Source organism: Rhinopithecus bieti, unplaced genomic scaffold (assembly GCF_001698545.2).
Source record: "Rhinopithecus bieti isolate Rb0 unplaced genomic scaffold, ASM169854v2 scaffold_14215, whole genome shotgun sequence".
In the NCBI taxonomy this organism is placed as follows: domain Eukaryota; kingdom Metazoa; phylum Chordata; class Mammalia; order Primates; family Cercopithecidae; genus Rhinopithecus; species Rhinopithecus bieti.
The window spans coordinates 281,983-308,735 of record NW_016808057.1 but is presented as its reverse complement, the minus strand read 5'-3'; the positions used below and the strand labels follow the sequence as shown (position 1 = coordinate 308,735).

The 26,753-nt window shown below is 45.9% G+C and overlaps 2 protein-coding genes across 2 annotated transcripts in view; one reads left to right on the top strand and one right to left on the bottom strand.

Moving 5' to 3' along the window:
• Nucleotides 1-21,448, bottom strand: part of ALDH7A1 (aldehyde dehydrogenase 7 family member A1) — a 55,862-nt gene extending 34,414 nt beyond the window's left edge. The window contains exons 1-6 of the mRNA XM_017885351.1: nt 20,713-21,448; nt 19,396-19,449; nt 18,715-18,780; nt 9,105-9,185; nt 6,452-6,575; nt 308-440 (exon numbers count right to left, since the gene is read on the bottom strand). Coding sequence (XP_017740840.1) covers nt 308-440; nt 6,452-6,575; nt 9,105-9,185; nt 18,715-18,780; nt 19,396-19,449; nt 20,713-21,096 — 842 coding nt within the window. The 5' untranslated portion in view covers nt 21,097-21,448. The remainder of the gene's footprint in view (nt 1-307; nt 441-6,451; nt 6,576-9,104; nt 9,186-18,714; nt 18,781-19,395; nt 19,450-20,712) is intronic.
• Nucleotides 21,449-26,338: 4,890 nt separating this feature from the next.
• Nucleotides 26,339-26,753, top strand: part of PHAX (phosphorylated adaptor for RNA export) — a 25,427-nt gene continuing 25,012 nt past the window's right edge. Inside the window, exon 1 of the mRNA XM_017885373.1 lies at nt 26,339-26,503. Within this exon, the coding sequence (XP_017740862.1) occupies nt 26,408-26,503 (96 nt within the window). The 5' untranslated portion in view covers nt 26,339-26,407. The remainder of the gene's footprint in view (nt 26,504-26,753) is intronic.

Here is a 26,753-nt window from a genome sequence, read left to right as displayed (position 1 = left end):
AAAAAATACAAAAAATTAGCTGGGCGTGGTGGCACATGCCTGTAATCCCAGCTACTTGGAAGGCTGAGGCAGGAGAATTGCTTGAACCTGGGAGGTGGAGGTTGCAGTGAGCTGAGTTCACACCATTCTGCTCTAGCCTGGGCAACAAGAGTGAAACTCCATCTCAAAAAAAGATAAAGTGTTATTGAAGAAGCCAGGTGTAGCGACACACACTTATAATCCCAGTTACTCAAGAGGCTGAGGCAGTAGTATCTAGAAATGCTATTTTTATCACTCACTACTAGAGAGGAAAGTGAGCAGGTCTTACCAGAGGCAGACATTTCCACAGATCATGGCGATGGCATTGTTCCAGCCATACACTGCCACAGGGAAATTGAATGCCGTGATGATTCCAACCAGGCCTACGGGATTCCACTGCTCAATCAGCGCATGGCCAGGTCCTGAGAACAGGAAAAGGATGCAACATGCTGAAGCAAGTTAACTTAACACCCATCAAGTTAATAAGAACAAATGTATAGCAGACCGGAGAAGATTTCAGATGCCTTATAGTGTGATATTACTACACAGCCGTGGGATATCGGTACATTAACTAATGTACAACAAAAGTGGTTACTACTACACTACCTTGTAAATCATGATGACATTCATTACACCTCTGATCTTCATAGGACTCTGCATAGATTACAGCAGTATCAGTGCACCTGGGACACTTTCTAGACATGATGGGTGCCCTAGGTGGTATGAACACAAAGGGCAGAACATGACCAGGGCACAGGGACTTAGGCCCATGTTCTTTGTTTTGTTTGGTTTTGAGTCAGTCTCACTCTGTCACTCAGGCTGGAGTGGAGCGGCGCAATCTCAGCTCACTGCAACCTGCACCTCCCAAGTTCCAGCAATTCTTGAGCCCCAGCCTCCTGAGTAGCTGGGATTACAGGCACGCACCACCATGCCCAGCTAACTGTTGTATTTTTAGTAGAGAAGGAGTTTCACCATGTTGCCCAGGCTGGTCTCAAACTCCTGATCTCAAGTGATCTGTCCACCTTGGCCTCCCAAAGTGCTGGGATTACAGGAGTGAGCCACCACACCTGGCCTCCCATATTCTTTATGTTACCTGATGAATCCCTGGGCCAACATCTCTGAATTCGAGACAAGATGGCTCATTTATTGGTGGAAGATGGGACAGGGGAGTTCTAATAATTATATATATGTTGAATAAATGAATTATGCAGGCCAGGCGCAGTGGCTCACGCCTGTAATCCCAGCACTTGGGGAGGCAGAGGCAGGTGGATCACGAGGTCAGGAGTTCGAGACCAGCCTGACCAACATGGTAAAACCCCGTCTCTACTGAAAATACAAAAATTAGCCGGGTGTGGTGGCACGTGCCTATAATCCCAGCTACTCAGGAGGCTGAGGCAGGAGAATCGCTTGAACCCGGGAGGCAGAGGTTGCAGCGAGCCAAGATCCTGCCATTGCACTCCAGCCTGGACAACAGAGGGAGACTCCATCTCAATAAATAAATAAATAAAATGAATTATGCATATTTTTACATTCATTATAAGAAAACTAAAAATACAGATAAGCTAGGAACAGTGGCTCATGCCTGTAATCTCCAGCACTTTGGGATGCTGGGACAGGAGAATCACTTGAGCTCAGTTTGAAACTTGGATGAACATGGCAAGAACCCTGTCTCCACAAAAAAAAATTAAAAATTAGTTAGGTGTGATTGGTATATGCCTGTAGTCCCAGCTACTTAGGAGGCTGAGGTGGGAGAACTGCTTAAGCCCAGGAGGTTGAGGCTGAAGTGACCTGTGATTGCACCACTGCACTCCAGCCTGGACAACAGAGTAAGACCCTGTCTCCAAAAAAAAAAGAAAGAAAAGAAAGAAAAGAAAAAGAAAATACAAACAAAAATATTGTATTTTAAATACAAACTTTAAAGTCACCCATAATCCCACACGGTGTTTCTTTTTTTCTTTTTTTTTTTTTGAGAGGGAGTCTTGCTCTGTCGCCCAGGCTGGAGTGCAGTGGCTAGATCTCAGCTCACTACAAGCTCCGCCTCCTGGGTTTACGCCATTCTCCTGCCTCAGCCTCCCGAGTAGCTGAGGCAGCTGGAACAGTATAGCACCATACCACAGGAATACGATGGTTCACAACTCCTGGCTAAAACCACAGATCAACTGGAAAGGTGGCTGTCCCAGCCATCAGTCTTACTGGCCACACTCATACTGCTAGCTAGGATGGGGGACCATACCAGATGCAGCACCTCACTCCTGGGCCCTCCTTAATCTAGGCACCTTAATCCCTAGACATGAAGTGCTGGCACAGCCTCTTCCTGGTAGGGCTCTCCTCCTCTCGTGCCCTCCTATCTCTGCCCTGATGTCACCCCCTTGCTTACAACCCTCTGGAGTTTGGATACCTACTGTAGCTACTCTCGGAATAAAAGTCCAATCTCCTTGTCAGAAAAAGTCCCTTCCCAAGGTTCTCTTTCCAGTCCACCTGCCCTACCACTGTACCCTCCAGCTGTGCTGAAGCAATGCAATCCTCCCAATTAAGCCAGACTCACCCAGCTTTCACTCAGGCGTCTTCCTTCTTTAAAACAACTTCCAGCACTCCACTCCTTCTCCTCTTTGTCCCATTTGGGACCTTACCTTGGCTGACTTTCTCTTGGAGGCCTTTCCCGACTGCACTCACGAGGCTGGGTTAGGGGCCCCCAGTTACATGCCCACCATCCTACCGTCTACTCCCTCATATTACTTACCATGATGGATTATGCTGGATATAATTACCTGTTTATTTATCTCCCACTGTAAGGTATAATTTATAAGCTTATAAATCCCTTAAGGACAGGGACTCTGCCTTACAGATTATCACCTAGTAGATTATCCGGCACCTGATAGATGCTCCATAAGTATTTATTGAATTAATAAAGCCAAAGTTACCCCAAAGCTTCTACATAGATGAGTAAACTACTTAAAAAAAAAAAAAACTATAAGCTAGGTATAGTGGCTCATGCCTATAATCCCAACACTTTTGGTGGCCAAGGCAGGAGGATTATTCGAGCCAAGGAGTTCTAGACCAGCCTAGGCAACATAGTGTGACCTCCCTCATCTCAACAAGAAAAATTTAAAAATCAGCTGGGCTTGGTGGTGTGTGCCTGTAATCCCAGCTATTCAGGAGGCTGAGGTGGAAAGATTGCTTGACCAGGCTGCAAGGGGCCATAGTCACACCACTGTACTCCAGCCTGGGTGACAGATCCTATCTCAAATAAACAAACAAAAATGTACAAGCAATTGAGAAATATTTTAATTGTGAGGCAGGCATCATAGTAGGTATAAATCACATAAGTTACCTGCTTGCACATGGACATGTCCCCAAATTGGAGGTTTATTAACCTTTTTTTGAAACAGAGTTTTCCTCCTGTTGCCCAGGTTGGAGAGCAACGGCGTGATTTCGGCTCACTGCAAACTCCGCCTCCCAGGTTCACGCGATTCTCCTGCCTCAGTCTCCCAAGTAGCTGGGATTACAGGTATGTGCCACCACGCCCAGCTAATCTGTATTTTTATTAGAGACAGGGTTTGTCCATGTTGGTCAGGCTGGTCTTGAACTCCCGACCTCAAGAGATCCACCCACTTCTGCCTCCCAAAGTGCTGGGATTACAGGCGTGAGTCACCGCATTGTTATTAACTTTTTTTAGCTGGAAAAAAATGCCTGAAAGTGTTCAATGACATAAAATTAATATTGGATAAGGGGAATCATTGCTAGATATCTAATTAAGGACATTAACTGTATATTAAAAGACTCCCCAACTCGTTCTACAGAAGGGAATTTACTTAATATTTGAAGAAAAGAGAAAAATATGATTTTTTAAAAAATATTTCCTGATTATAAATGGAACCTAATAACCATCATGGAAATTTAGAAAATATAGAAAAATAGAAGAAAATCCACTACTAATAATTCTGCCACAGAGATAACCACTGCTACCACTTTAGCATACATTTCTATCCCAGCATTGCCAATACAGACACACAGTCACCTGTTTTGCTCCATCCACACTGCAAACATCACAAATCGCATACACTCTTAACCGCGTTTTTTTTTTTTTTTTTTTTTTTTGAGATGGAGTTTCACACTTATTGTCCAGGCTGGAGTGCAATGGCACGATCTCGGCTCACGGAAACCTCTACCTCCCGGGTTCAAGTGATTCTCCTGCCTCAGCCTCCATAGTAGCCAGGATTACAGGCATGTGCCACCATGCCTGGCTAATTTTGTATTTTTAGTAGAGACGGGGTTTCTCCGTGTTGGCCAGGATGGTCTCTAACTCCTGACCTCAGGTGATCTGCCCGCCTCGGCCTCCCAAAGTGCTGGGATTACAGGTGTGAGCCACCATGTCCAGTTTTTTTTTTTTTTCTTACTCTTGCTGTCATCTTATTATCTTCATTGTTAAAACCTCAGAGTATAAGATTGGTTCTTACAGAACAGCTTGTAATAGCAACGCACTGAAAACAACCCTACATATACATCATTTGGGAGCTGACTAAACAAATTATGGTCTCTTTATGTCAAAATAGACAGCAGTAGACACAGATGAAGGAAGCCCCTTAATAGACTAATATGAAAGCAATTTCCAGCCTGACACAGTGGCTCACACCTGTCATCCTAACACTTTGGGAGGCTGAGACAGGCAGATCACCTGAGCCCTGGAGTTCAAGACCAGCCTGGGCAACATTGCCAAATCTCACCTCTACAAAAAAAAAAAAAAGCCAGGTATGGTGGCGTGCACCTATAGTCTCAGCCACTCAGGAGGCTGAGGTGGGAGGATTGCCTAATCCCGGGGTTGAGGCTGCAGTGAACTGTGATCGCGCCGCTACATTCTGGCCTGGGCAAGACAGTAAAATCTTGTCTCAAAAAAAGAAAACAAAAAAACAATTTCCAAGATATATTATTGAATATAAAAGTATAAAACAGAATGTATAGTTTGCGGCCGGGCACAGTGGCTCATACCTGTAATCCCAGCACTTTGGGAGGCCAAGTCAGGTGGATCATGAGGTGAGGAGTTCAAGACCAGCCTGGTCAAGATGGTGAAACCCCACCTCTACCAAAAATACAAAAATTAGCTGGGTGTGGTGGTGCACGCCTGTAATCCCAGCTACTCGGGCAGCTGAGGCAGAAAATCGCTTGAACCCAGGAGGCGGAGGTTGCAGTGAGCCGAGATTACGCCACACTGCACTCCAGCCTGGGCAACAGAGCGAGAGTCAGTCTCAAAAAAATAAAACAAGAATGTATAGTTTGCTACATATTTGGCTGTACATGCTCTAAAAAAGATACACAAGGGCCTAGCAGGGTGGCTTACGCCTATAATCCCAACTACTGGAGAGGCTGAAAGGGAGGATCACTTGAGGCCAGAAGTTTGAGACCAGCCTGAACAACACAGCAAGATCCTACAAATATAAAAAGGACACACAAGAAACTGAAAGCATTCACTACTTCCATGGGGTACTATGGCTTAGCCACAGGGGTAGGAGGGAAACGTTTCACCCTTTACCCTTTTGTTGCTTTCTAATTTTCTGATATGAATCTAACACCTCTTCAAAAAAAATTAACATTAGTATAATTTAAAAACAAGTAAATAAAACCTTCCTGTAAACCTGTGGGTTAGGGGAAGACAACCTTCACAAACATTATTTTTAGTACATGCTAATAGTCTACTAAAATGGCTTAGATTTTTTCCCCTTATGATTCGACATTTAGGTCATTTCTAGTGTTTTTAATTGATGCCACAATGAACTTCTTCACACATAACTTCTGTCTTATTTCAGATTATTTACTTAGATTCTTAAAACTGGGCTCTTTAAAGTTCAGCTCTTTGGGTATATTTCCAAATCATTTTACAGATGAGTTAAAAGTGTCTAACCATGCACTTGCCAACATTAAGTTTTATCTTTAAAACAAAAAGGTTCTTGATCTAACATTTTCATGTTTTAATTTGCATTTCTTTGAAAGATTGAGGATATTTTCACCTATTTATGTCACTTTAAATTTCTCTTATGGCCGGAGGCGGTGGCTCACGCCTGTAATCCCAGCATTTTGGGAGGCTGAGGCAGGCGGATCATGAGGTCAGCAGATCGAGACCATCCTGGCTAACATGGTGAAACCCTGTCTCTACTAAAAATACAAAATCATTAGCCGGGCGAGGTGGCAGGCGCCTGTGGTCCCAGCTACTCGGGAGGCTCAGACAGGAGAATGGCGTGGACCCGGGAGGTGGAGCTTGCAGTGAGCCGAGATCACGTCACTGCACTCCAGCCTGGGCGACAGAGCAAGACTCCGTCTCAAAAAAAAAAAAAGAAAAGAAATTTCTCTTTTGCACAGTCCATAGCCAGAGTACTTTTTTTTTTTTTGGAGCTCTGTATATCAGAGTACAAAACTCAGCTTAACTAATTCCATTGCTTACTTTCAGAAGGCAAGATAGGTCCTCCAATCATCCGGGATAAACCAACAGCATAGTCACAGATATCCACATACTCCTGAACTTCACCCACACCTTCCACTAAGATTTTCCCCATCTCCAAAGATACCTAGAAATATAAAACGACAAGCAGAATTTTTCCAACAGAATTCACATTATAAACATTAAATTAAAGAAAGAGGGAAGCACAACATATTTTATAAATGTAATAAACTGAGGAAAGTCTGTTTCATTTTCCAAAGAATTTTCAAACACAAGAACTGCCTTCACTTTTTCCTGTCTACCTTGTTAACCTTTCCTTAAGGAAAGAATGTTTAAAATACATAAAGTACAACCAGGCACAGCGGCTCACGCCTGTAATCCCAGCACTTTGGGAGGCCAAGGCGGGCAGATCGCCTGAGGTCCGGAGTTCGAGACCAGCCTGGCCAACATGGTGAAACCACGTCTCTACTAAAACACAAAATTAGCCATACGTGGCAGCGCACACCTGTAATCCCAGCTACTTGGGAGGCTGAGGCAGGAGAATCGCTTGAACCCGAGAGGGGAGGTTGCAGTGAGCCAAGATCCTGCCATTGCATTCCAGCCTGGGTGATAAGAGCAAGACTCCATCTCGAAAATAAATAATTAAATAATAAATAAATAAAATATAATATAAACTACTTTTCTTAAAAACTCATCTAGCCAAGTGTGGTGGCCCATGCCTACAATCCCAGCATTTCGAGAGTCTGAGGCAGGTGGAATCACCTGAGGTTAAGAGTTCAAGACCAGCCTGGCCAACATGGTGAAACCCCATCTCTACTTAAAAAACACAAAAAACTGCTGGGCGCGGTGGCTCACGCCTGTAACCCCAGCACTTTGGGAGGCCGAGGCGGGCAAATCACGGGGTCAGGAGATTGAGACCATCCTGGCTAACATGGTGAAACCCCGTCTCTACTAAAAATACAAAAAAATTAGCCGGGTGTGGTGGTGGGCACCTGTAGTCCCAGCTACTCAGGAGGCTGAGGCAGGAGAATGGTGTGAACCTGGGAGGCAAAGCTTGCAGTGGCCGAGATCGCGCCACTGCACTCCAGCCTGGGCGACAGAGCGAGACTCCATCTCAAAAAAAGAAAAAAATACAAAAACGTAGCCAGCCGTGGTGGCACAAGCCTGTAAGCCCAGCTACTCAGGAGGCTCAGGCAGGGAAATTGCTAGAACACAGGAGGCGGAGGCTGCAGTGAGCCAAGACTGTACCACTGCTCTCCAGCCTGGGTGACAGCGAGACTCCATCTCAAAAAAAATTTTTAAAAACCTCACAATCGGCCGGGCGCAGTGGCTCATGCCTGTAATCCCAGCACTTTGGGAGGCCAAGGCGGGCAGATCGCCTGAGGTCCGGAGTTCGAGACCAGCCTGGCCAACATGGTGAAACCACGTCTCTACTAAAAACACAAAAATTAGCCATACGTGGCGGCGCACACCTGTAATCCCAGCTACTTGGGAGGCTGAGGCAGGAGAATCGCTTGAACCCGAGAGGGGGAGGTTGCAGTGAGCCAAGATCCTGCCATTGCATTCCAGCCTGGGTGATAAGAGCAAGACTCCATCTCGAAAATAAATAATTAAATAATAAATAAATAAAATATAATATAAACTACTTTTCTTAAAACTCATCTAGCCAAGTGTGGTGGCCCATGCCTACAATCCCAGCATTTCGAGAGTCTGAGGCAGGTGGAATCACCTGAGGTTAAGAGTTCAAGACCAGCCTGGCCAACATGGTGAAACCCCATCTCTACTTAAAAAACACAAAAAACTGCTGGGCGCGGTGGCTCACGCCTGTAACCCCAGCACTTTGGGAGGCCGAGGCGGGCAAATCACGGGGTCAGGAGATTGAGACCATCCTGGCTAACATGGTGAAACCCCGTCTCTACTAAAATACAAAAAAATTAGCCGGGTGTGGTGGTGGGCACCTGTAGTCCCAGCTACTCAGGAGGCTGAGGCAGGAGAATGGTGTGAACCTGGGAGGCAAAGCTTGCAGTGGCCGAGATCGCGCCACTGCACTCCAGCCTGGGCGACAGAGCGAGACTCCATCTCAAAAAAAGAAAAAAATACAAAACGTAGCCAGCCGTGGTGGCACAAGCCTGTAAGCCCAGCTACTCAGGAGGCTCAGGCAGGGAAATTGCTAGAACACAGGAGGCGGAGGCTGCAGTGAGCCAAGACTGTACCACTGCTCTCCAGCCTGGGTGACAGCGAGACTCCATCTCAAAAAAAATTTTTAAAAACCTCACAATCGGCCGGGCGCAGTGGCTCATGCCTGTAATCCCAGCACTTTGGGAGGCTGAGGCGGGCGGATCACAAGGTCAGGAGATCGAGACCACGGTGAAACCTTGTCTCTACTAAAAATACAAAAAATTAGCCGGGCGCGGTGGCGGGCATCTGTGGTCCCAGCTACTCAGGAGGCTGAGGCAGGAGAACGGCGGGAACCCGGGAGGCAGAGCTTGCAGTGAGCTGAGATCGCGCCACTGCACTCCAGCCAGGGGGACATAGCGAGACTCCGTCTCAAAAAAAAAAAAAAAAAAAAAAAAACCTCACAATCTTATATATAGAAAAGCATGACAGCCTTATTCTCCACTCAAAGAATTGTGTATATACTACAAAAACACTTTACCAAGCTTCCTAGTACTTGGATCTTCTCCCGCAAGGCATCGCCAATCTGTCTTACAATTTCTCCACGTTTTGGAGCAGGAATCTAAGAAAAGAATGCAATTTTTGTGTCTGATTCAAAGCATAAATTCATGTCTGTAACACAGTATTGGATGTGTGCTGTAAAAGAACAAAGTACAATCATATCAAAGACTTTTGATCATATCAAGACTGTGATATGGCCAGACACTAAAGCTAAAATAAGCAGCAAGGCATTCCTGGAGCAAATACCTACTGGAAGGCACAGAGAAGAAAAGGCAACAAATAACTACAAATTGCCATCAGGGTTATAAAGACAAAGGAAATAAAAAGGAAGCTGAGACAGAGAAAAACAGCAAGATTGGAGGGGAAATGGGTAAGTTACTTTACCTAAAAGGTTGGCAGGAGGCCAGGTACAGTGGCTCATACCTGTAATCCCAACACTTTGGAAGGCTGAGGGGGGCAGATCACGAGGTCAGGAGTTCGAGACCAGCCTGGCCAACATGGTGAAACCCCGTCTTTACTACAAACACAAAAATTATCTGGGCATGGTAGTGTGCGCCTGTCATCCCAGCTACTCAGGAGGCCGAGACGGGAGAATTGCTTGAACCTTGGAGGCAGAGGTTGCAGTGAGCCGAGATCGCGCCACTGCACTCCAGCCTTGGCAATAGAGTGAGCCTCCATCTCAACAAACAAACAAACAAACAAAAAAAGGTTGGCAGGAAAAATCTCAAAGGAGGTAATATTGAAGCTGCAACCTGAAGAATGGGAAAAGTAAGTCACAGGAATATTCTTCCCAGGGATAAGAAAAAAACATGTAAGAGGGATTCATGGAAAATAAAAGGGGCTGATTGGGAAAGCCAGTATGTCTAAAGCCAAAAGCTTGTAAGGTGTCGGAATCTTACTCCAGGTGCAATGTGAAGTCTTGAATGGCTTTTAAGGTGCAGAATAAGAGGATTTGCTTTAATTTTTAATATGCTATCTGACAAGTAGAGGATATGTTGAAGGGGAAAAGAGTAGAAGCAGGGAGATCAGTTAAGAATGTATTATAGGCCAGGTGCAGTGGCACACGCCTGTAATCCCAGCTTCGGGAGGCCAAGGTGGGTGGATCATCTGAGGTCAGTAGATCAAGACCAGCCTGGCCAACATGGTGAAACCTCGTCTCTACTAAAAATACAAAAAATTAGCCAGATGTGGTGGTGGGCACCTCTAATCCCAGCTAGTTGGGAGGCTGAGGCAGGAGAATCATTGGAACCCAGGAGGCGGAGGCTGCAGTGAACCGAGATCATGATCATGCCACTGCACTCCAGCCTGGGCAACAAGAGCAAGACACTGTCTCAAAAAAAAAAAAAAAAAAAAGATTACAGAGACTTAGTCTTAAGATTGCAGTGGTGGCTGGGCACAGTGGCTCACGCCTATAAACCCAGCACTTCGGGAGGCTGAGGCAGGCGGATCACAAGGTCAGGAGATGGAAACCATTCTGGCTAACATGGTGAAACCCCATCTCTACTAAAAATGCAAAAAATTAGCTGGGCATGGTGGCAGGTGCCTGTAGTCCCAGCTACTCGGGAAGCTGAGGCAGGAGAATGGTGTGAACCTGGGAGGCAGAGCTTGCAGTGAGCCAAGATTGCACCACTGCACTCCAGCCTGGGCGACGGAGCGAGACTCCATTTCAAAAAAAAAAAAAGATTGCAGTGGTAACAAGGGGAACAACAAGTGGATTCAGGGTCTATTTTGGGAGTAGAATTGAAAGGACACACAGATGCAGGAAATGAAGAGCATAAAAGAACTCAGGATGACTTTCAGGTTTCTAGCTTCAATAGCTGGGTAGATGGAAGTATAATTACTGGGATGAAGAAGACTTGAAGGGAAACATCAGGTTTTGGGGGTAAAGAGCACAGCTTATGTCATAAAGTTTGAGATGTGATTCATGAATGAGACACAATTTCTCCAACTGTGACCATCACTCCCTCTCTCTCATCAAGTTCTTCCCAATTCTGCCTCTCCTTCAAAGTACAGCTAAGGCTGGACATGGTGGCTCACATCTGTAATCCCAGCACTTTGAGAGGCCAAGGCAGGTGGATCACTTGGGGTCAGGAGTTCAAGACGAGCCTGGCCAACATGGTGAAACCTCATCTTTACTAAAATACAAAATTAGCCGGGCATGGTGGCAGGTGCCTGTAATCCCAGCTACTCGGGAGGCTGAAACAGGAGAATCACTTGAACCCAGGAGGGGGAGGTTGCAGGGAGCTGAGATCCCACCATTGCACTCCAGCCTGGATGACAAGAGTGAAATTCCATCTCAAAAATAAAAAAATAAAAAAATAAAGTACAGGTAAAAGGAACACTCCCCTCCATGAAACCTTCCCCCAGGCAGAGGCCAGTCACACCCTCCCCCTAACTCCCACTGCTCCTAATCACAGCACTGCTCACACTTGCCTCACAGAACTTGACTGTGAGCTCAAGGCTCTTCCTTGCTCTCTCTTCTCCCCAAGTGTATCATCATGTCTTAGCACAGCTTTTCTGGATGGTCACTTTGCAATCTACTAACATTTAAAACATTCTTACCCTTTGTTTTATTTATTTATTTATTTATTTTTTGAGACTGGGTCTTGCTCTGTTGCACCCAGGCTTGAGCGCAGTGGCGCGATCTCGGCTCACTGCAACCTCCGCCTCTTGGGTTCAAGCAATTCTCCTGCCTCAGCCTCCCAAGTAGCTGGGATTACAGGCACCTGCCACCACGCCTGGCTAATTTTTTGTATTTTTAGCAGAGATGAGGTTTCACCATGTTGGTCAAGCTGGTCTCGAACTCCTGATCTCAGGTAATCCGCCCGCCTCGGTCTCCCAAAGTGCTGGGATTACAGGCATGACATTCCTACCCTTTAACTAAGCAGTTCGGCTTACAGAAACTGAGCTTATACATAAGTATGCAAAAGTATAGGTACAATGATATTCATTGCAGTGCTGTTTCTAGTAAAGAAAAAAATAAAACCATCCAACTGTCCATCAGCACATGATTGGTTAATTATGGAACAGTGATAAAATAAGGTCGATTTTTATGGGAAAACATTGAAAAGCTATGATAAGATAATAGAAAACAAGAAAACACTTATGGTAACTAAACTTTTGCTTAAATTTGGAGGAACATATACCAAGCTGTTCACAATGGTTTTTTCTGGTGAGTGAAATTATAACAGATTTTCATCCACAATTTATATGTTTGCAATGTCTGTCATTTTCACAATATATGCACTCTTTTGGAAACAGGAAACAAAAACCTGTAGCATTAAATCAATCAGCACACAACCTATACATTTCCTAGCACATGGTGTGGGTTTAATGATGTTTCAATTGAATTTAGTAAGCACATTTATACGTTTAGTTAAGTTGGTTAATTTCAAGTCAGAATGGCCAGTATACATGGCCTTTTACCTCCCATTCTGGACCCATTTTATTCAGTCAGTCTTTCAACAAATAATCACTGCACATGTTCTATGTGCTAGATACTGTGCTAATCCCTGGATACTCTACTGCAAATGAGGCAGTTACAATTCTTGCTCTCTATAGAGTTGACAGTCCATGGGGATGATAAAGGCAAGAAACAGGCAATTACAATCTAATGTGGCAAATGCCACGGAAGGGGAGCTAGATTTCACAACTGGAGCAATCTGAAATAGGCTTTTTACAAGTTTAGAGTTTAGGGCTAAGACCTAAAACATGCCAGATGTTGTGAAGAGGTAGGCAAAGTAGAGGAAAAGCATGGGGATAGAGGGGTACAGAGCATACATAAAGGCTGAAAAGCAAGAGAAAGTGGTTTTGGAAAATTATGGCTGGGGATGGTGGTTCACACCTCTATTCCCAGCACTTTGGGAGGCCGAGGCAGGTGGATCATTTGAGATCAGGAGTTCAAGACCAGCTTGGCCAACATGGTGAGACCCTGTAAACACAAAAATTAGCCACGAGTGGTGCCCGTAATCCCAGGTTCTCAGGAGGCTGAGGCAGGAGAATCACTTGAACCCAGGAGGCAGAGGTTACAGTGTGCCAAGATCACACCACTGCACTCCAGCCTGGGTGACATAGTAAGACTCCACTCTTTCTCACCAGAGATGAGAGGGAAAATGAGGACACATGGGGATGCCGAGGGCAGAAATGGGCCCCATTCTGTGCTGAAACTGGCTCATGGAAGAAAGCAGCAAGTCTATTCCTTAGAAAGAAATCAATTTCTATAAGCTACCTTTCCATATGTTTCACTTTGTTTCCATTTCCCTCAAAGAAAAATGTTCCCTTTGAAAACTTCTAGAATTGGCCAGGCGCAGTGGCTCATGCCTGTAATCCTAGCACTTTGGGAGTCCGCGGCGGGTGGATCACTTGAGGTCAGGAGTTCGAAACCAGCCTGGCCGACATGGTGAAACCCCATCTCTACTAAAAATATTTTTTAAATTGGTGGCGGGCACCTGTAATCCCAGCTACTTGGGAGGCTGAGGTAGGAGAATCGCTTGAACGGGGGAGGTGGGGGTTGCAGTGAGCCGAGATGGCGCCATTGCACTCCAGCCTGGGCAACAAGAGCAAAACTCTGTCTGAAAAAAAAAAAAAGAAAAGAAAAGAAAAAGAAAAATTCTAGAATTAACTCGAACTACATGAAACTTTGGTTTGTCCTAACACAGTCAGGGCCAGCCAAACGGACGAGGGCCAAGCAAAGAAGCCTCACGTGAGGGAGGATCGAGACAGGAAAGCTTCTGTGACGAGAAGGGGGTCAAGCTTTGGTCTGTTCTTACTGAGCCTCTCTAAGTCCCTGACCTATTGGCAGGAGCCCCAGAGCACAGTTAGGAAAAACTCTGCCTCTTTGCTAAACCTTGAACTCAATTGCTTAACTCAAAATCAAACAAGTAGGATCCCCAACTGACTCTACTATTACCCAGTAAAGCAACCTGTTCCCACTTAGCACCCCCATTCTATTATTGGGAGGTCTAAAAAGCACCAGAAGTATGAGAAAGGATATTAGGTGCAGAGTTTGACATGGTGAGCAAGACTTGACTGCCAAATAAGATCCTGAATGTGAAAATAGCAACAAAAAAAAGTACAGCCCAATATTTAAGAAAGATCATAATGTCAGCTGGCACTCCCTAGGGCAAAGATAGATTTAAAAACCAGTTTTTAAATCTGAGGCGGGTAGATCACTTGAGGTCAGGAGTTCAAGACCATCCTGGCCAACATGGTGAAATCCTGTTCTCTACTGAAAAACACACAAAAAAATTTTTTTTGCAGTGGCTCATGCCTGTAGTTCCGGCTACTCAGGAAGATGAAGCAGGAGAATTGCTTGAGTCTAGGAGGCGGAAGTTGCAGTGAGCCAAGATCATGCCACTGCACTCCAGCCTGGGCAACAGAGCAAGACTCAGTCTCAAAAAAAAAAAGAAAGAAAAAAAAAAACAGTTCAGGAAAAGACAAGACCCTGAATTCATATAAACTCTTTTTTATTTTTTTCAAATGTGTTTGTATTTACCCTGGATAAATAGACACATACAATAGACATTTCTAGTCAGAAGACAACAAGTTAAGTTGCACTAGCATTCAAAACAGTATATGCAAAGAGTGAACCCTCATGTAAATTGTGTACTTTAGTTACTTTAGTTAATAATAACACATCAACAATGGCTCATCAGTTGTAATAAGATATGACATACTAATGCAAAACATTAATAATAGGGGAAATGGCCAGGCCTGGTGGCTCATGCCTGTAATCCCAGCACTTTAGGAGGCTGAGGTGGGCAAACTGCTTGGGTCCAGGAGTTTGAGACCAGCCTAGGCAACAGAGCAAAACCTCATCTCTACAAAAAAACACAAAAATTAGCCAAGTGTGGAGGAACATGCCTGTAATCCTAGTTACTAAGGAGACTGAGGTAGGAGGATTGCTTGAGCCCAGGAGGTCGAAGCTGCAGTGAGCCGCAAGCTGTGAACATGCCACTGTACACTAGCCTGGGTGACAGAGTGAGACTCTGTCTTAAAAATAAAAAAGGAAACTTGGGAAGAGGAATGAGGGAGTAACGGAAATTCTGTACTTTCTACTTGTTTTTCTGTAAACCTAAAACTGCTCTAAAAAATAAAAGTCTATTAATTTTTTTTTTCTTTGAGACGGAGTTTTGCTCTTATTGCCCAGGCTGGAGTGCAATGGCTCGATCTCGGCTCACGGTAACCTCCACCTCCCAGGTTCAAGTGATTCTCCTGCCTCAGCCTCCTGAGTAGCTGGGATTACAGGCGCGCACCACCACGCCTGGCTAATTTTGTATTTTTAGTATAGACAGGGTTTCTCCATGTTGGTCAGGCTGGTCTCGAACTCCCAGCCTCAGGTGATCCGCCCACCTTGGCCTCCCAAAGTGTTAAGATTACAGGTGTGAGCTACCGTGCCTGGTCTATTTTTTTTTTTTTTAAGTATATATATATAGGAGGGCCAGGTACAGTGGCTCACACCTGTAATCCAAACACTTTGGGAGGCCAAGGCGGGTGGATCACGAGGTCAGGAGTTCGAGACCAACCTGGTCAGCATGGTGAAACTGTCTCTACTAAAATACAAAATTAGCCGGGCCTGCAACCCCTCTGGGAAGTGAGGAGCGCCTCTGCCCAGCCGCCACCCCATCTGGGATGTGAGGGGCGCCACTGTCTGGCCATCCCACGGTCTGGGAAGCAAGGAGCACCTCTGCCCAGCTGCCCAACTGTCAGGGAAGTGAGGTGCCCCTCTGCCCAGCTGCCCACCGTCTGGCAAGTGAGGAGCACCTCTGCCCGGCTGCTGCCCCATCTGGGAAGTGAGGAGCACCTCTGTCCGGCGTCTGCCCTGTCTGGGAAGTGAGGGGCGCCTCTGTCCAGCCGCTGTGCAACCTTCCAAGTGTGAAGTGACAGCCTGTGTGTGATCTTTTCTGTCTTCCCCAAGTTTGCATTTTCTACATTAAAGCTTACTTTTTAATTAAAAGTTTTAAGTTGGAGAACATATTAAAAAAAAAATTCTGTAATCCCAGCACTTTGGGAGGCCGAGACGGGCAGATCACGAGGTCAGGAGATCGAGACCATCCTGGCTAACACGGTGAAACCCCGTCTCTACTAAAAAATCCAAAAAACTACCCGGGCGAGGTGGCGGGCGCCTGTAGTCCCAGCTACTCGGGAGGCTGAGGCAGGAGAATGGCGTAAACCCGGGAGGCGGAGCTTGCAGTGAGCTGAGATCTGGCCACTGCACTCCAGCCTGGGCGACAGAGCGAGACTCCGTCTCAAAAAAAAAAAAATTAGCCAGGCCTGGTGGCGCACACCTGTAGTCTCAGCTACTTGGGAGACTGAGGCAGGAAATTACTTGAACCTGGAAGGCAGAGGTTGCAGTGAGTGGAGATCACACCACTGCACTACAGCCTGAGTGACAGAGCAAGACTCCTTCTCAAAAGAAAAAAGTATATACGTATAGGAAAACAACAATTTAAAAAACATTACGCAGCTGGGCATGGTGGTTCACGTCTGTAATCCCAGCACTTTGGGAGGCCAAAGAGGGCAGATCATTTGAATTTAGGAGTTCGAGACCGCCCTAGGCAATACGGTGAAACCCCATCTCTACAAAAAATGCAAAACAATTAGCCAGGCATGGTGGTGTGTGCATGTAATCCCAGCTACTTGGGAGGCTGAGATGGGAGGATCCCCTGAGCCCAGAAGGCAGAGGTCACAGTGAGCCGAGACTGACTCACTGCACTCCAGCCTAGGTGACAGAGCCAGATCCTGTCTTTAAAAAAAAAAAAAAAAAAAAAAAAAAAAAAGCAATAACTCTAGGATGGTAGGCAGTGCAATCATCACAGGTTACAGGTCACAAAATTGTATACACGCCATGTATATATGAATGTACAATAATCACAGCTACGAAAGAAATACCTAAAACACTGGAAGGAAATGCACCAAAACCTAAACCTAATCATCATTTTGCATTGCAGAGGTTGGGGTAAAGGGACTAAATTTGTTTATATTATTTACAGCATCAATCTTTTCTTTAAAAAAAGTAAAAAGAAAAAAAATATTTATTACTTTTATGATCAGAAATAAATAAAAGTAAGAAAACAATGGAAAGCACTGTTTTTGGAACACTTAATTTCTCTATCCAAGGGTAGGGTGGAACTTACCTAGCACACTGTTGTAACTTGTCGGACAGTGCTAATTTTTCCTGCCAAACAAGACGAACTTTGGATATGTGTATAAATGGAACCTAAGGCCCCATAGACTTCTTACCATAATTAGAGGAAAGATGTACGTTCATGCATCCTACACAACAGATTGCTCTCCTTTGGGCATGATTTTTAAACAAACAGAAAAAAAAGTTTGCATCCAACCCAGGGCTCTCTTGGACAGGTTGCTACTCTGCAACCCACCCCAACCCTCCCCAACCCCCCTTGCAATCATTGACTCAGAGAAAATACTGCAGCTCAGCAGTCCCTCACCCAGCAGCACAGGGTTTAACTCAAATGTATGGAGGCTTTTCCTGTGCCAGGCTCTCCAGTAAACACTTTAAATGATTAACTCATTTAACCCTCCCAGAAGGTAGGCACCCTCAGTCTTTTCTTTTTACAAGACAAAGCACACTGAGGATGGGGGTACTGGGAAGGTTGGGAAATCAGGCTATCCCGGTTCGGTTCGCCTTTACTCTCCCCTTCTCAGGAGCCTAGCCCCCACCTAGTGACGAGTCAGTGTGGCCAGCCCAGCACCAGTTACAGTTCCCAAATTTGCTCATTTAACCAATGGTGGACACTCAGAGACCAAGGAGGCTGCTGACTCTGCCTCACAGCCTGATTAGACAGTCAAGGAATGTGAGCTTCTGGCCCTGAGAAAGGGGTGCTGCCACTGCTCTTTTTTTTTCTGTTTTTTGAGACGGAGTCTCCCTCTGTCACCCAGGCTGGATGGAGTGTAGTGGTGCTATCTTGGCTCACTGCAGCCTCCGCCTCCCAAGCTCAAGCAATTCTACTGCCTCAGCCTTCCGAGTGGACTGAATTACACGTGCCACCATATTCGGCTAATTTTTGTATTTTTACTAGAGACAGGGTTTCACCACGTTGGCCAGGCTGGACTCAAACTCCTGACCTCAGATGATCCACCTGCCTCAGCCTCCTAAAGTGCTGGGATTACAGGTGTGAGCCACCAGGTCCGGTCTGCTGCTGTTCTTTAAACCAGGAATGCTGACCTATTGCTGAGATACTCCCAGACAAATCTGGCAGGGGGAGAGAGGAGGAGCAAATGAATATATCTAGCATAGGTCTTCTATTCATTTTCTATTTAATTATAAATTCAAGTAATTTCAGTGAAGAATAGTGTTCACAGCTCAAGTTTAGACTATACCAGCACAAAGTTTTAATTCATTTAAATGTATCCATTCAATGAATGGCAAGTACAGAAAAGGCACTACCCTAGAAATACGGCAGAGGTGTTACCAAGACAGCAGGAGCCCTAGTACAGTATCACAGCCCCCAAGGAGCTCACATTTTAACAAGGCAGCACTGACCTGCTTATCAGATGTTTATGTATCTCATTGCTTACAATAGGCAAAGTGACCGCTTCTGAATTCTCGAAACAAAGGTCATACTTACATCTGCCCAGATTTTCCATGCTTCTTTTGCTTTCTTTACAGTTTCTTCATAGTCTGCCACACTGGCCTAAATTAAGAAGTAGGGGGACAGAGGGGGAAATAAAGAAAAGTGATGACGATCTTCTAGAACACACAAATATTTTCAGAAGAGAACTGGAAAATCTCTAGGGTTCCCTAACATGTATGGCTGAGAATGATTCCCACAGTCTACACTCCCAAAAACTAGCTAGAAGCCGGTAAAACAGGTTGGAATCCAGCTATGCTTTCAAACCTTGCTTTTCAAAGCAAATCTGTCAGCTTCATCTGGGAACAACATGTGAGGCATATTAGAAATGCAGAACCTTGAGCTCCAACCCAGACCTCAGAAATCAGAAGCTTCATTCTAACAAAATCCTCAGATACTTCAGAAGCACTGTCTTAAATGGCCCTCTGCCTAGTCTTTCTATACTTCACCTTTTCTATGGTTCTTTCCTTTTCACACCCCCACCCAAGGGAGGACAGTCTCCCCCAGACGGTCCTAAATGTCAAATGAAAAATAAACAAATTATTCTCTGCATTTGTGATTTTGTATTATTCTTGACCTGCCTAACTGGCTTCTGCCTCTAAAGAAAGCCTGCACAAACTTCTTGTGTGTAATTTGAATTAAACACAAACACACACACACACACACACACACACTTACCTGTCGGACTCTTGCTATTGGCTCATTGTTAGCAGGGCAATAGGTCGTAATAACCTTAAAACAAAAGGATGATGATCATGTATAGAAAACGTAATCCCTTCTGAAGTAAGGGAATAGACCAAACAGGGGTAAGAAAAACAAGAGAGGAAAAAATGATATAATATCCGAACTCAAAAACCTTAGGTTAACTTCTGTTACATATAAACCACTCTACAGAGGTTGTCTTTCATTTCTGACTTAAACATTAGAAACTACCTTTACTGCAAAACTCTCCCCTGACATCTCAATATTAGGTGTATAAACAAAAGCTTTAATGTAACCAGTTATTTTGCCTCTTTTTCCATTAATAACAGCCCAAACTGACTAGTTTCAGTTATTCCTTCTCTCCCTTACTAGTGACAAGTCATCTCTGCTCAGAGATGAAATGGCCAAGGCGGGAAAACCATGGGAAAGGCCTGTGTCCACACCAGTTGGAGGGGTCTCAGGTCAACAAAGAAAGGGAAAATCAAGGCACAGCTAAAAAGGCCTAATGATCAGATACCACATGGAAATCAAGATTAAACACTGAGGTTTGAGGAGCAATTAAAATTATCTGTATCTCCTACAGCCACTAATAACCAAAAGGAAGAAGTGTTCCCTTTACCAAGGCAGGTTCATTACAACGTCCAACAAAGTTTAACTGTTATATAACATCTTCTTATAAAAAACTTTCTTTTTAAAAAAATCTGGGCGATAATAACCTTCCCTTCCCTTTGTAGTCTATAAAACATTGTATTGCGCAGTAACGGGCATCAGGCGCGGTGTTAAGCCCTGGGCAACGGAGAAATGCTGAAAACCCAGTCCTCAAAGGAGTTCACAACCCAACGTAAAACATGGCAGGATTTCAGCAAGTCCGAGCTTGCAAACTCCCAAGGAATTCAGGAAGAAAGATAACTTTAAACTACACTGAAGAACGTTACCTGCGGTGCATGTCACAGGTGAAGAGCCATAGTTAAGCTCTAAATTAAGATCAGTTGCACCCCTCAATGTGCCACATTTCTCACTACAGATCCAAGACCACAAGGTTTTAAATATGAGCGGGAAGTTTAGCCCCCTACAGCTCCAAAATGACTTCGATTCTGCATAGCACACAAGGACCTAAAATCTAAGTTTTCATTTTAAAGGCACCCTACACGAGAAAACGTTTACTGTGGAGCTTCAAAATCTCCCATTCTGTACTACGTCCTACAGCGCCAGCGGGGACTCGGTAGGTCAGTGCCCGCCCGGCCTCCTCGAGCGAACCCCGGCGGCTGCACAGATTTCTTAAGCGCCGCATACCTCTCCCCGGCCTCCCCAGCTTCCATTATATACGCCTTCGTTTTCCTCGCAGAGCCCCAGCTCTTTCAGCCACGCATACTGGGGTTGATTGATGAGGAGAGTGGACATGAAGGCGGCAGGCCTGCTCCAAGGTCCAGGGAGCTTGCTGGTCTTTGCAGCGTGCACACACAGCGCGCGGGGTAGGCGCCACATACTGAGCCCAGATTTCGGAAGGAGCCTAAGGCCCGTAGAGTGGCGGATATAGAGCCCCGCCCCCCGCCCGGAAGAACCCATTGGGCCCACCCGATCCCTCCCACGGGGTACGACCCCGCCACCGCCCCGTCGGCCCCTGGTCTTCCGGAGATGCCTGCGGCTGAATCCTGCCTGGAACAATGGGAGCGCCATTGGGAGGAGTGGGCTGCTGCCATCTGGTGAAAGACTCCGGGAGCCACGGGGGAGCCACGGCTCCAGCTAGGAATTCTTTTCAGCAAAAATATTGCCGCTGAAGTACAGCAGACTATAGCAGGGGTTCTGAAACTGTAAAATGCATGAAGTTACCTGGTCGTCGTGGTAAATGCTCATTCTGATTCAGTAAGTCTGGGCTAGGGTCGGAGAGCCGACATTCCTAACCAGCTCCTTAGCGATGGCGATGCCTCTGGTCCCTGGAGTAGCCAAGGGAGGGTTTGTATTGGGGGGCGGGGGAAGGGTTGTTTGTTTTCACTGTTTTGGTAAATTACAAATTAAAGATTTGTAATTAATGATAAATATTAGATTGTTGCATTTCCTCTATAAATACTCTGCCTCGGTATATTCTTACTTTATTTTTTATTTATTTATTTATTTTGTGTTTTTGGAGACGGAGTTTCGATCTTGTTGCCCGAGCTAGAGTGCAATGGCGCGATCTTGGCTCACTGCAACCTCTGCCTCCCGGGTTCAAGCGGATTCTCCTGCCTCAGCCTCCCGAGTAGCTGCGATTACAGGTGTGTGCCACCACACCCAGCTATTTTTTTTTTTTGTATTTTTAGTAGAAACGGGGTTTCCCCATGTTAGCCAGGCTGGTCTGGAACTCCTGACCTGAGATGATCCGCCTGCCTCAGTCTCTCAAAGTCCTGGGATGACAGGTGTGAGCCACTGCATCCGGCCTATTCTTGCTTTTTTTTTTTTTTTTTTAGAGGGAGTCTCGCACTGTCGCTGGGGCTGGAGTTCAATGGCTCAATCTCAGCTCACTGCAACCTCCACCTTCCGGGTTCACGCGATTCTCCTGCCTCAGCCTCCTGCGTAGCTGGGATTTCAGGCGCCCACTACCACACTTGGCCAATTTTTTGTATTTTGAGTATTGAGGGGGTTTCACTATGTTGGCTAGACTGGTCTCGAACTCCTGACCTCGTGATCCACCCGCCTCAGCCTCCCAAAGTGCTGGGATTACAGGTATGAGCCACCACGCCCGGCTCTTACTTTTAAATAATAAAGACAGTTTTGATCAATTTCCTTCATTCTCCATTTCTTCTATCTTCCTACACTATCCTTTCACTCATGCATGCCCCATCTCATTTCGCAATAACTGGGCCGACCCTATAAGACAGAAATACTAATATCTCAATTGGCATTATTTGAACATGAGTTTAAAATATGCTTGCCCATGCTAGAGTGCAGTGGCAAGATCATGGCTTACTGAAGCCTCGACCTCCAGAGCTCTAATGATCCTCCTACCTCAACCTCCCGAGTCGCTGGGACTATAGGCATGCTACCACACCCAGCTAATTTTTGTGGGTTTTTTGTAAAGACGGGGTTCCCCCATGTTGCCCAGGCTGGTCTGCACCTCTTGGCTCAAGGGATCTGCCCACCTCGGCCTCCCAAACTGCTGGGATTACAGGCTTGAGCCACCACTCCTGGCCCCTTTCATCTCTGCATTCAAGCATGAGCTTTATCTCTTCCACCCTTATAATAAAAATGATTTGAACAAACACTCTGCATGTATCAAGCAGCTACCAGAAACTACAGTTAGTACTAGGCATACATGCATGATGCTTCCTTTTGTAAATGCTACGGTTTTTTCCTATTAGGGCAAGGACCATCTCTGACTCGTCCTTGCATTGCTCCACAGTTCCTAGCATTGTTCCAAGTTTATGCTCACTTATATGAGTGTATGAACAAATGAACCAATGAATAACACCCTCAAATGAGTAGCAATGCCCTATCTGACATCGGTAATCTCTATCAACAACCCTGCTGCTGTCTTTCATCTACACGGAGGACCACAGTGCTAATTTTTCTAATTTTAATTCTCAGACTTCTTTTTTCTTTTTTTTTTTTTTTTTTTTTGAGGCAGAGTCTCACTCTGTCCCCAGGTTGGAGTACAGTGGCGCGATCTCAGCTCACTACAACCTCCACCTCCCAGGTTCAAGTGGTTCTCCTGCCTCAGCCTCCTGAGTAGCTGGGACTACAGGCACGCACCATCACACCCAGCTAATCTTTGTATTTTTAGTAAAGACAGGGTTTCACCACGTTGGCCAGGATGGTCTTGATTTCCTGACCTTGTGATCCACCCACCTCAGGCTCCCAAAGTGCTGGGATTACAGGCATTAGCCACCGCACCCAGCTAATTCTCAGACATTTTAACTGACTCTCATCACTTTCTATCAGCCAACAAGATTCTTTGTCTGCATATCCCAAAACCACATTATTTATTCTCTTCTCTTCCATTCACTTCCACGAAATTAAAACACATAGACAGATGCACTGAGGATTAGGAGCAATACATAGTGTCCTCAAGGAGTGTTGGCTTCCCTCTCTTCAAGTCAAGAAGAGAAGTGTGGCCATCCTTCTAAACCAATTCTGGCTGGCTGGGCACAGTGGCTCATACCTGTGATCCCAGAACTTTGGGAGGCCAAGGTAGAAGGATCACTTGAGTGATCAGGAGTTTGAGACCAGCCTGGCCAACACAGTGAAACCCCATCTCTACTAAAAATACAAAAATTAGCCAGATGTGGTGGTGCACATCTGTAGTCCCAGCTACTTGGGAGGCTGAGCCTGGAGAATCGCTTAAACCCAGGAGGTGGAGGTTGCAGAGCACCAAGATCATGCCATTCCATTCCAGCCTGGGGGACAGAGCAAGACCCTGTCTCAAAAAATAACTAAATAAGCCGATTCTGGGAAAATAGGCACCAGCAACTGCTCACATTGAAAATAGGGATTGCATCCTTTTTCTACCTTGTTTTTTCAAAACTCCTGTTAGCCCTGCTTAACAGGAGTTCAGGAAAAATCAGAAATGATGAATTGTAATGAGGCTGAGCAGAAAGAGACAGAATTAAATGAATCATATATGAAAGCACTTTGAAAACTGCAAAGCCCTATAGAAATGAAAATGTAGTGGCTAAACTCAGGACACCTTAAAACAGTTCTGTATTAAAAGTGGCAGAGGAACCAGGTACTGTGGCTCACACCTGTAGTCCCAGCACTTTGGGAGACCAAGGAGGGCAAATCAAGAGTCAGGGTGATCAGGAGTTCGAGACCAGCCTGACCAACATGGTCAAATGCCGTCTCTGCTAAAAATACAAAAATTAGCCGAGCCTGGTGGTGCATGCCTGTATTCCCAGCTATTTGGGAGGCTGAGGGATGAGAATCACTTGAACCCGGGAGGCAGAGGCTGCAGTGAGCCGAGATTTTGCCACTGCACTCCAGCCTGGGAGACAGAGCAAACCTGTCTCAAAAAGAAAAAAGAAAGAATTTAATAGACAGGAGGCCACCCATGCCGTGTGGGAGACAGAGTTATTACTCAAATCAATCTCTTGGAGAATTCAGGGACTAGTGTTTTCCAAAGATAGTTTGGGGAAGGGATGGAATGGCTAAGCAATGGGTTCTTGCTGCTTATTGGCTGGGGATGCAGTCATTGGGGTGTGGGAAAGTGTCCTCAAGCAGGTCAGTAGCTTCTGTGTGGGACCACAGAAGCGGTTAGAGCTTCAGGTGGAACCATTGGTAGTCAGACAGGCAAAATACCTGAAAAGATATCTCAAAATGCCAATCTTAGGGTCTACAATAGTGATGTTATCTGGAAGAGTAATTGGAAAAGTTGCATACCTTGTGACCTCTGGGATAATGACTGGCAACAGTTTATGTCTACACTTTAGCAGAATTCAGCCTTCTTTATCCTTCTACCCTTATTAGCTTTACAAAGGCGGTTGGCTTTTGGGGAAGGGTTATTATCATTTAAACTATAAACCAAATATCTCCCAAAGTTACACTGACTGGCCCAAGCCCAGGAATAATTAAGGGCAGCTTGAAGGCTAAAAGCAAAATAGGGGTTAGCTAGATCAGATCTCTCCCACTGCCATAATTTTCTCACTGTTACAATTTTTACAAAGGCGATTCCAAGATAATAATTAAAGAATGGGGTGGGTTGAGGGAAGGGCCTTCCAGGCCGAGTGAACAGCAAATGCAGAGGGCTTGCCTGAGGAACAACAGGTTCAGCGCGCCAGCGGTTGGGGAGGGGGACACACCAGGACCAGTGACCTGGTGCCCAGTCCACATAACCTTGTTTGCCATTGTAAAAAGTAAAGAGGTTCCTCCTCAAAGACTTTCCTCCCCATCTAATTAGGAATAAATACTAACCTCTCTTAAAAGCAAAATTTATTCAAAGACCTGTGCTAAAATTCTTAAGTATATGCTAGCTATAATAAAATAAATGTACTTTATGTTCTTAGCTCCCACAATTTAGCCTAAATATTTGCCCTGGCATGCTTATACTAGTCCAAGCAAGCATTAGGTCATAGCCTGTTCCTCTTCCTTATTTAAAAGTGATTTTATCTTTCTCCGCATTCCACAAGGTACTTCTTCCTTCGGGTTTGTTCTCCTCTACCTTTGCCTCTTTTAAAAAGTTCCAAGTTGCTAGCCAATCCCGAGGAATACAAAATGTGAGGTCCTGTTCCAGCCAATAAAAACCAGCCACAGCAGTAAGGTAAACGCCTCAGCTTATAAATGACCCTGTCTCCTTTGTTCAGTGTACTCTCCTGGCAAAACTGCTGGTGGACGTACCGTTTCTGCAGAAAGTAAAAATGGCCTTACTCAGTAAATTAAATTTATGTTCAATTGCTATTTCTTTATGACACCGAAAAACAAACATTCAAACACCATGCTGAGAACTCAGTCCTTGTTTTGGGGAGGGGTGCACTTGGAAGATTCCAGCTAAGGTACAATCGTCCCTCGGTTTCACAGGTCATTGTTTTCAGGACCCCCCACAGATACCAACATAGGCCATGCTCAAGCCCCTTATATTATGTGGTGGTGCACAGTGCGTCCTTCCCATCCGCAGGTTCGGCATCTGTGGATAGGGAGTGGATACAGAGGGCGGGCTATACCGCTTGAAAGTCTTCCCTGGAAGCAATATGTAGAGTGGATAGTGGAGAAGCAAAAATGGAAGCGGGGAGGCTTGTCCAGAGCATACAGGCGAAGGAAGTACGGCCAAGGGGGAATCCCAGACGACCGCGATTCGTGACATATTTTTGTTTGCACGAAAATAAAGTTTGAAAGAAAAGTGTTGGGGGAATAAGGGATTCATTTTCCCGGGGTAGTTTACATGCAATGGCTACGCCTCAGGCCGCTGCAACAAGCTGGCCTCCGTGCGGGGGCGCCCAAACAGGCGCGCTGCCGGGCCTTCCGGCCGCGCTGCCGGAAGTGCTCTCCTGACCCTCCGCCGCGCAGCTCATCGCATCGCAGGAAGATGGCGTTGGAGGTCGGCGACATGGAAGATGGGCAGCTTTCCGACTCCGATTCCGACATGACGGTCGCACCCAGCGACAGGACGCTGCAATTGCCGGTGAGTGTGAAAGGAGGGTGGGTTATCGTGGCTGGGCGCGCCGAGCCTGGGCCGCGGGAAGCGCGCAGGCAGCGGTGAGGGTGTGGGGTAGAAGCTAGGAGCCCGGGCCGGACCGGGCTGCTGGGTCAGTGGCGGCAGAAGGGGCGAGCAGGCGTCCCCCGGGCGGGCTCACGGAGCCGGGGCTGCAGGGGCCGGCAGCGAGGGGCAGAGGCGGCGGCAGCGGCTGGGCGTGCGAGCCCCGACCCGGCGG